We start from the raw sequence: 9,728 nt of genomic DNA on the forward strand, positions 1-9,728 counted from the left end.
CGCAAACAGACGGGGCCGGCGTCGCGCGAGGGAGAGGCGGGTTGTGGAGGGGCAGTGCGCCGTCTCGCCACCCACGCGCGCGGCGGCAGTCCGCAGCGCCACCACGCGGACTTCCGCTCCCCGGCTCCCGGCATGGAGGCCAAGATTCGACCTGTTTGGTCTACACCCACTGGACTGCGCCAGCACGCGCGCGGCCAGGCGCCGCGTCGGTCAACCGAAAGTCAACCCGCTGCCGCTCACCTGCACCCGGCTGAGGTTCTCCGCTATGTGCCGCGCGACGACGTGGGCCGCCTCGTGGGCTATAACCGCCGCCAGCTCATCTTCGGACGACATCAGGCGCAGGAGGCCTGGGGGGAGACATGAGAATTCAATACGAGGTGCATGTTTGCTGCATTTTGTTGGGCAGGGTTTGATGAGGTGTGCGGGCCACGCGGCTGATCTTACGGTATGCTAGAAAGCGCAAGAAGCCAAGGGCGCAGGCTGGGCGGCGCCGCTCGTGCTGTCTGGAGAGAGGGGGCAGGGTGTGCGCGGTTGGCGGCTACCTGCACGGGTGCACCGGCACACCTGTGAAAACGACCACCTTGCCTCCTGGTGCCTGCGTGCGGCCGCGAGCACCCGGCGGCGGCGCGTCGGGGTGCGCGGGCGGCAGGGGCGCCGGACGCTCGTGGGTGCTCGAGGGCAGCCTGCCGCCGCCCGGGTCGCCGCTTCTCCCCTTCCCTTGCTGATGCAGGCCCTCAGGGCAGCCTTTCTCATCCGGTGAGCAATAAACACTCGCGCCTATCCAGCTGCACACCTGCCCATCCTGTCAGCTCAGCATCGGCATGAGTGCCCGCCCCCGCCCCCAGAACCGCTGGCCAGGGTCAACCACGACCAAAGCCCGGAACGCCGTCCGGGCGCCCGGGCAGCAAGCTCATGCGACGCCCGTCGCCGGCCCGCCCGGTCAAACCTCTCACCACGAACGCGTTGACCTGGTCGTCGTGGATGACCGCGAACTCCCACTGGATGTTCTTCATGTGGCTGCTGTAGCCGCCGCCCTCCCCATCGGACGCCACCTACACGAAAGCAGTATGACCGCGGGGCAATCACGCACGCACTGTATCTCGTACCATACATGTTCTTGTCAGCTCTCATAGTACGGGGTGTGTTTCGTCAGCCTGGCGCCGAACAAGTCAACATAGAACCCAGCAACTTTGACAGTGCTGCTGTGACGTTGTGCACCTCCTGCGGTGAGCTAGAGGTGCTGTGATGATAATATCCTTCTGCTACTTTTGGTATGGGCAGGGTGGCATGTGGATGGCCGCAGAGGCAAGCCACGACGACTTTGTCCCCACCCCGGGGTCAGCCATGATTGTTGCACGCGCGCCCCGCCGGCGGCGCGCGCACCTCTGCGATGCGCCGCCCCACGCGGCGCACGAGCTGGGACATTGGGTGGTGCGGCGGCAGCAGCGAGCGGCTCTCCACAGCCGCGCGGATCGTCTGGCGTTCGGCGGGGCGGGCGCGGGCGTCGCGCCGTGTCGCGTTGGAAAGCGCCGCCTCGCTTCACACGCGGCAGCTGCATGCAAGGAGCTGCTGCTCAGCGGCGAGTGTGAAGAGGGGTCTGGCCCTGGCGGCGAGGGCGCCTGTTGGCCCCTTGCGAGCCGTTGGCAGCTGCTCGCTGAGATCATGGTGGATTCTAATGGGGCGACGCCCGTCGTCATGGCAGCTCGCGCAACGGCGCGCAGCATCGGCGTGCCGCGGACGCTATCAGGGCCTGTTTTGGGGGGAGCCCATCGGCCGCAAGCGCCGCGGCGCTCCGACTGGCTGCACCGGCGATAAAAAAACAGGGATGTATTGACGAGCTCATGCCGCCGCACCTCCTCCCAGACTTGCTTTCCCAGGGCCGCCTCTGTGGCCTGGCTGATCAGGATCGCATGACGCCTGCGGGTGCAGGGGAGGGGGGGCAGACGGGGCGCCGGGCGGCGCCGCGGGCGTCGCGGCGTCCACTGTGAGCAGAGGGGCCGTCCGCGGGGCTCGCGGGGCCAGCAGGCGTCAGGGCCGCCGCCAGACCCACTTTGCATCCGGAATGCCGCCCCTGTGGGCCGGGTGGCGCCGCCTCGGCTGATAGTCGCGGTGCACATTGTTGGTTGCGAAACAGGTGGTGGCAATACATGCGCCGCCCAGTGCGGGGATATGCTGAAAATGCGATGTGGGGCAGCCTGCCTGTGCGTGTATGGGACCTCCTCCAGGCTCGAGAAGTAGACGGCGCCCCCTGCCAGCCCCAGGGCGCCAAATGTCCTGATTACCAGGGGCCGCCGCCACACGGGGCCGCGGCCCGCAAAGTGCTCATAACCCCTGGCGCGCGGGGCGGGGGCCAGGGGGGCCGGGGCTTGTGCTGGGGGCTGTTGCAGCATCTGAGGGGCGGTCGAGCAACAATGTGCTCGACGGCCCTCAAAACAGGTGATTGCTTCGGCTATGCTGTGCTGTTCTGCTTCTGCAGCGGGTAGAGTTCTCGCTGGGACGCCGCATCCGTGCACTCGCCCACCTGCTGTCCTGCCACATGCCGCGCGCCTGGCGCCTGCACCACCACGGCGGGGTAACGGCATCTGAGGCGATTGAAGGTACCCTGGCGCGTGCTCCACGTCGTGCTGCCAAGCACAGCACTCTCAGCGCTGAGCTCATGACGGAAAGCGCGTTTGCAAGTGATCTGCTCTTGATCGCGTTTCGTCACTTCAAATGTGCAGAGTACAAACAGGGGGTAATAGCCTAACAGAACATCAAGCCTTGCGGTACCATATATCATAAAGGACAGCTGGCCAGGCATTATCTGATCCCGGGATCAATCATTTGCACCAGCAGAGCGCTTGATGATGCACCAGCAGAGCGCTTTTGCTGCCCATCTGCTGCCCATCCATGCATCAGCCGGCTCATCCGAGCGCCTGTGCTATTCTGAGACCCACGACACATGACAAAACCTCGGCGTTACATCCCGAGGCAGCAGTGCACCACAGTAAAGCCACCCTTCCCTGCCGCCCAGCCGCACCCTACCCCCACTCACGGCACCGTGCATCCAGGCAACCGCCACAGCCTTCAAAGGGGCCGCGCTCCCAGTCCCACGTTGCGCCCAGCGCTGTGCCCGAGCCCCCACATCGTACCCTAAATCAGGCCGTCCTCCACTGCGCATACGACGCGCCCACGCCATCGCTGCGCACCAGACACCCGCCACCCCTTGCCAGCAGGCCCGGCAGCCGCGCGCCCTTGCGGCCTGCTGCGGCCGCGCCTCCGCTGGCATACGGCGGCGGCCCGCAGCAAGGCCGACACGACGAGCGCGCTCAGCGGCCCGGCGGGCGGGAGTAGGGGTCAGCCCTCGGCTGCGTGTACGCGCGCGCCCCGCGCTCAGGGCCCGCGCCCCAGCCGCCCTCGGCGGGCGGCGGCGCACCGTAGCCGCCGCCGCCGCCGCCCCCGTAGCCGCCCCTGTGGGGTTGTCAAGAGCGTCACACGCGGGGTGGAGGGGCGCGGTTGGCCGGGTGAGTGTGCGTTTGGGTGTGGGTGTACACGGTATGATGACCCCTCCCTGCTGAATCTGACAAGCCTCCGCGCAGCCCCGGCCGCAGCCAGGCCGGCCGGCTGCTCTGCACGCCGCGCTCCCGTTTGGCGCTCCCGTCGTCTGGTAGCGGACCACCTGGCGCCACCGCGCAGCGAGCCGCGCGCGCCCCTCACCCGCCGTAAGGGTCACGGCCGTAGCCGCCGCCGTAGCCCCCCGGATCGCGGGACTCGTAGCCACTACGAGTACACGGGTAGGAGGGCGTGGGTGGAAGAAGGGGGGCAATATGCATTGAGTACAAACCAACACATGTGTACGCGTGTGTGCCTGCATACGGCGCGTGTGCAGCTGTGTCCATGCAGGTGTGCGAGCACAGACAAGGGCGCGGGGTACCGAAAGGTCCAACCGCCTCGCGACATTATGATGCTAAGCAGGCAGCATGCAGGCTTCTCGGCTTGCTGGCGCGGAGAGGCGGCGTGCAGACATGCAATACAGGGCCCGCGCGGCGTGGGTGGCGCTCACGAGTAACCACCGCCGCCATAGCCGCCACTACAGGGGGGCAGGAAGGGGGGGCAGGAGCATGGGCCGGGGCGATGGCGGCGTTGTGGGCGAGAGATCAGTCATGGTGGAGCTTGGAGTGCGAAAGGGAGCAAACGGGCGGTTGGAGGCAGGGTGGGCGCCACTTGGCCCGGGGACAAGCAGGAGTTGACGCGCCGCCACGGCAGGTCAGCAGGTGGCGGCACTGCAGGGCACCGGCAGGCAGTCCCAGGGGTTAAGGGGAGGAACCGCGAGGGCAGCGGCCAAGCTCCATGGCGGCACCCACCCGCCGTAGCCGCCACCATAGCTGCGGGGCGTCCAGGGAGGGCGGCGGCAGGAGGTCGCAGCGGGTGAGATGCGTCCACAGGGGTGGGGTCGGGTGGGGGGTGCGACGCAGCGGGGAGCGCAGCAGGGAGCCCTCCGGCCGCGGAGCGCATTATGCTGGGCGCAGAGCGCAGCTGCAGGCGGGGCCCGAGTGCCAGACGAGACAGATGCGCATATGAGGGGCGAGATGCGCCCGCAGAGGTGGGGGGTGCATACGCCCTCACCCGCCGCCGCCGTAGCCGCGATCGTACCCGCCATAGCCGCCCCTATCGTAGCCGCCCCGGTCATAACCCCTGTGTATGTCAGGGCGTGCATCCGGTGCGGGCGGGGCGGTGTCAGGGGCCAGCCTGGCAGTCCGGGCCGCCAGGTGGGCGGAGGAAAGCAGCCAGCAGCTGGCGCAGGTCGGCTGGGGCAGTGGCCTCCGGCAAAGCATGCGTGGCTCTCACCCGTAGCTGCATTGCAGGAACGTCAAAGGGTTTTGTCAAGATGGACGGGGGCATCGGGAGGGCGGGAGGCGGTGAGGAAGGGGCTCTGGGCGGGTGCAAGGGCTGGTGAGGATGCGCAGTGGCAGCAGGGTCGCTGGGAGCGGCGCCGCGGCCGCGGGGTGGCCACATGGTGACACGTTGCGGCGCCGCGGTGACACTGTCTGAAGACTTATGAGAGCGCGCCGCCCCGCTCACCCGCCGCCGCGGTCGTAGCCCCCGCGGTCATAGCCGCCCCTACCGATTAGGGGTGCGGGGAGGGAGGGGTGGCCGGGTCAGGCGCAAGTTGTGCAGTCAAGAAGAAGGAGGCCGCATCGCCCCAGATGGGCCGCAGCCAGGCAGCTGCGGCCCGGGGAGGGCCCCCGATGAGCGTGGCTGGCCAGCCTCGAGCCGCAGCAGAAGCACACAAACGCACAAACCGCCCGCCTGCCGGCCGCGCTTGCTCGCCTGTCGTAACCGCCGCGGTCGTACCCGCCGCCGCCACCCCTGCAGCGGGGCAGTTTCGGTGTTGCGACATGGGGGCGCGTGATTTGATGTGATGGAGAGCGGCGGCAGGCTCGCGGGGGGTTTCGCTTTGCTCGCTGCAGCCGATTGAATAGGGGCAGCGTTTCAGATGCTGCGTGGCAGGTAGAGGGGCACCCGCCAACCAGTCTGCGAAGGAGGGGGCTCTGCAGAAAAACGCTATCCCAGCTGTGTGAGGCAGGCACGTGCAGCTGCCATCACAGGGCAAAGCCACAGCACTGCGATAGCCCAATCCCAGGGCGCGTTCACCTGTAGCCGCGGTCGCCGTACCCGCCGGCGCGGTCGCTGTACCCACCGCGGCCGCCTCCGTAGCCGCCGCGGCGCCCGCGCTCCCCTGCAACCGACGTTTGGAGGACAGCGGCGGCAGCATCCCGGTGAGACAGCCCAGCCCCCTGCAGCACCATGCAGGCCCCTCACAGCTGGCAGCAAGGCTGAGGGGCAACAAATTTTCAACTCCAGAGGCCTCAAAGCGGCAGCCAAGCAACCCCAGCCCCCGCCTCCCAAGTCACCACCCAGATGGGACCCCTGGATCAGATCCCCAGATCAGATCCCCAGATTGAATCCCCAGATCAAATCCCCAGATCAAATCCAGCGCAGCCGCGTGATCTCACCGGGCGGGATCTGGTCCTGGGGGATGGCCGACTTTACGCTGATGCGGCGGCCGTCGAGCTCGGTGTCATGCTTCTCCCTGATGGCGCTGTCGAGGCCCTCGCGGTCCTGTGGTGTCGCGCACGTGTGCGTGTGTGTGTGTGTGATGTGTGTGTGCACGTGTGTGATGTGTGCGTGTGTGTTGGCCGCGCCGCACCTTGAAGTAGATGAAGCCAAAGCCGCGGCTGCGCTGGGTGGCGCGGTCCAGCATCACCTCCCCCCTGTCAGCGCCAAACGCGGAGAACACTGCGGGGCGGCGGCGGGTGACGGGCGCAGCAGGCCGTGACGGGCGAGGCGCGTCCGCAGTTGTTCGGGGCGGGACGAGGGCCGAGCGCGCGTGCCATGCAGGACGCAGGCTGCACCGCCGGAACATCTGGCGGGTGTTGCCGGGCGGCAGTTGGTGACGGGCAGCGGAGGGGGGGGGGGGCGCCGGCTGGGTGGCTGGCCAGAGCATGGGGACGGTTTGCGTCTTAGGGTGGGCGTGTCTGGCGGGCATCAGCCAGATGACCGGACCGGACGCCCCACTCACTCTCCCTGAGGCCGGCATCGTCCAGGGTCCACGGGATGCCCCCGACAAACGCCTTGTACTCAGTAGCGGGCCTGCAAAATGGAGCGGTTTCGTCACGAGAGGGTCCGGGGCTACATGGACGATGTCATGGCGCGGCCGTTTGTGGGAGAAGGTTGCCCATGTGACATCAGCGGGACCCAGCCGCGGCCGGCCGGCCAGGTGGGAGGTCAGGATGGCCTGGGTCGCGGCAGGCGTGGTCTGGCTCATCCGGGCCCCAACCGCACCTGTCGCCGCCTGATGGCGAGTCCGGCATGTTGGCTGCTGTTGCAGTGGGGGAGTGGTTGGTGCCAGCTGGGTTAGCTGCATGCCACACAGGGATTGCTGCGTGCGTCTTTGCTTTCCTCTGCATTGCCAAAGTCTGGTTTGGCCTGCGTGACATGGGTGGGCTCTGTGGTGCATGAAGGCCCACCTGTCGGTGGTACTTGTCCTGCGTAGGCGGGCCGCTGCTGTGGCTGTCGAGACCAGCTGTCGGAACTCCTGGCTCCTGCCCTCACGCCTGCTGTTCGCTCGCACGAGAAAACTGCGTGTTAGCCGGCATCTGTAAGGGGTGGCTGTGCTGCTCCAGGCTGTGCCAGGATGCGGGATCGCGCCACCGACTGCAACATCCTCAGCACAAGCACTGCCCCCATGCCTGCACCCTGCGTCTGACCTCTGTGCTGTGAGGAACCTGTACGGCTTCTGTCCGCTTCCCTTGCCCTGTCAGGGTCGGTGATGATCTGAGCCGGCGCTGGCCTGGATCAGGCCTGCAGGTTAGCTGCGTCGGCGACGCAACAATAATTGCAACGATGTGGCGGGGCTCACAACCTTGGGCTTGCCGATCACTGCCCGAGCGGCGCCTGTGTGGCACCTGACTGACCTCATGACCCCGTGCCTCTGTCATAGCCCTGTCAATGCATCGACTTGGGCTGCTGAACAGCCCAGCGACGCAGTGAAAGCCACGTAAAATATCTTTGAGACATGGTTGTCAAGTAGGCAGACTCTCACAACAGAATGCCGCACACCTTGACCGCGCACTCCTTGACCGCGTGTCGCTGGCTCCCTTGGATTCAGAGCCCAGCGCCTGGTCAACACCCACCAACCGCACATGCGCTGCCCGCAGCTGTGTCCTGCACAAACGCCTGGCAGGCCACCGACTTTTCTACATCAAACGGCGGGCGGGGAGGCACCCCATTACTGGGTTCCTCTGGAGTGCCCTAGCCGGCATGCCACTCCGCAAACAGTCAGCAAGCGTGCTGACGGAGAGCAGTGGGAGCTGTTATCGTGTTAAACGCAGCATTCGATTGGAGGCAAGGTCTGCCTGGGTGTTACAACACCGCCGTGAATGTGGGTGCAGCAACGTGCAGCGGCGCAACGTCTTGGTGCAGCAACGTGCAGCGGCGCAGCGTTTTGGTGCAGCAACGTGCAGCAGCGCGGCACACAGCAAGCTTCCCTAGACAGACGGGTCCATCACCATGCAAACCTTCGTGTACATCTGTGATTCTCAATCTAGTATTAGCTGAGAGCCCCAACCTCGTGCAGCTGCCCCTCACATGCCCAACAATTGACAGGCAGGGAGGGGGCACACCGAGAGCGCCCATTCGGTCTAGAACTGCAGAGCGCAACGCTGCAGGGCGCGGGGCCCCGTGTGCGGGGGCTGCTGGCCAAGGGGCCGTGGCAATGGCTATGGCCCGCGTGCAGGGTTTGCGCCTGCGGAGCGGGCGCGTCCTGCAGCGCCGCCGCATGGGCCGAAACGGGATGCGCTGCGGTGCTCCTGGCGGCGGGCAGCATGGCTGGCATGCAAATTGCAAGGCGCACCGGCAGGGGCGCAGCCACAAACCGAGCTTCCAAAGCGATGGGCGAGGTGGCGAGCCAACGGCGTGGCTGATTGGCAGCATAACAGACAATGTGTACAATGCGGGCCGGCGCAGCGCCAGGCGGCACACGGGATGAGGGCCGGCCCGTACAAAACAAAGCGGACCGAGGACGCGGCGCGGCACTTGGCGCCATGCGATGGGCAACTGGCGCCTCGTGCAGCGAGCGCGCGGCAGGGACCGCGGGACAAACGGCTGCGGCCTGTTGCAGGGCCAGGGGCGAGCGGGTGCGCTGCAGGCTGCCGCAGGTGTAACCCAAGCACTGCGCAGCGCCGCACGGTTTGAGACCGGGCAGTTGCAGCTGCGCCAGGAGCAACAAACAGTGTATGTGATGCATCTGGGCGCGTGGCACATATCAAGCAACACAAGGAACACACAAAGGGGTCAGGGAGTCAGCGGCTGAGGCTGAGGCGCTGCCGTCAGGCAGCAGTCAATATGAGAAGTCGCAAGCGTGCACCCTGGACGATCGCCAGAGTATGGGCGCATCGCCGGGCGCAGCTGCGCCGGGGGAAGCCCTGCGTGGAGTGGGCCTGCCCGGCGAGCACTGGTGCGCACCCAACCAAAGCACTGCCCCGCACCCAGCTGCCGCCTGGCGGCGAGGGGCACGGGTGCGGTGAAAGAGGCCGCGACAGGAGAGCACATGACATGCCCACGCTGTTGTGCGGCCGAGATGCAGGGTCGTGGGGGGGGGGGTGCAGAAACAACGCGCTCTGCAGTGAGAGAGGACCGCGGGCGGGCGCACACATGCCACAGGCAGCCAACGCCGCGGGCAGGCACCAACACAGCGAACGCCGCGCGCACGCTGTCCGCCAAAAGCAGCGACTCGTGACGCCAAGCAGCAGCGGAGGACCTGCAGCCGGCTCTGCACAGCAAGTGCGGGCATTGCAGCCTCGCCGGCACAGCGCGGCGCCGGTGCGAACAGATCTCCGTGCGATCAACTGGCGCCGAAAAGGTGGCGCCGTCAACACGGTCGCTGGTATCGGTGCTTGCTAGGTGCAGGGGCTTGCTCAGTGCATTCGAATGCATATGCCTAACAGGTGTGATCCAATCCTTGCTTCCAATTCTACCATTGACAAGTTGAGATCACACTTGCAACTTGACCGCCCAGCCTCTGAGGCCGCCGCGTCCCTGCGCGCGTGCATCAAGGCACCCTTGCAGGCGCCCAACCGCCACGCCGCCACACCGCCACACGTCCGCGCTGTACCATGGTCAACATCGCACTGTGCGTGTCGCGATCAAGCCGTCGCCCCCCATGCAGGCGACGGCGCGCGGGCGCC

At 66.9% G+C, this 9,728-nt stretch overlaps 2 protein-coding genes across 2 annotated transcripts in view; both read right to left on the reverse strand.

Moving 5' to 3' along the window:
• MNEG_5177 (metalloprotease) overlaps positions 1-2,538 on the reverse strand; it is a gene marked incomplete at both ends in the record, with an annotated part of 4,173 nt that extends 1,635 nt beyond the window's left edge. The window contains 8 exons of the mRNA XM_014046349.1: positions 241-347; positions 565-721; positions 954-1,052; positions 1,384-1,476; positions 1,854-1,917; positions 2,051-2,097; positions 2,217-2,331; positions 2,522-2,538. Coding sequence (XP_013901803.1) covers positions 241-347; positions 565-721; positions 954-1,052; positions 1,384-1,476; positions 1,854-1,917; positions 2,051-2,097; positions 2,217-2,331; positions 2,522-2,538 — 699 coding nt within the window. The remainder of the gene's footprint in view (positions 1-240; positions 348-564; positions 722-953; positions 1,053-1,383; positions 1,477-1,853; positions 1,918-2,050; positions 2,098-2,216; positions 2,332-2,521) is intronic.
• Positions 2,539-3,308: 770 nt separating this feature from the next.
• Positions 3,309-6,854, reverse strand: MNEG_5178 (Glycine-rich RNA-binding protein 10; the record flags this gene model as incomplete). The annotated part of the gene is made up of 12 exons (XM_014046350.1): positions 3,309-3,450; positions 3,697-3,759; positions 4,043-4,069; positions 4,344-4,364; positions 4,606-4,728; positions 5,062-5,100; positions 5,335-5,349; positions 5,635-5,719; positions 5,997-6,102; positions 6,191-6,279; positions 6,563-6,633; positions 6,826-6,854. 12 exons carry the CDS (start codon positions 6,852-6,854, stop codon positions 3,309-3,311), a joined length of 810 nt encoding a protein of 269 aa, XP_013901804.1.
• Positions 6,855-9,728: the final 2,874 nt, after the last annotated feature.

The sequence above is a fragment of the Monoraphidium neglectum genome, assembly GCF_000611645.1.
Source record: "Monoraphidium neglectum strain SAG 48.87 unplaced genomic scaffold scaffold00758, whole genome shotgun sequence".
NCBI classification, from domain to species: Eukaryota; Viridiplantae; Chlorophyta; class Chlorophyceae; order Sphaeropleales; family Selenastraceae; genus Monoraphidium; species Monoraphidium neglectum.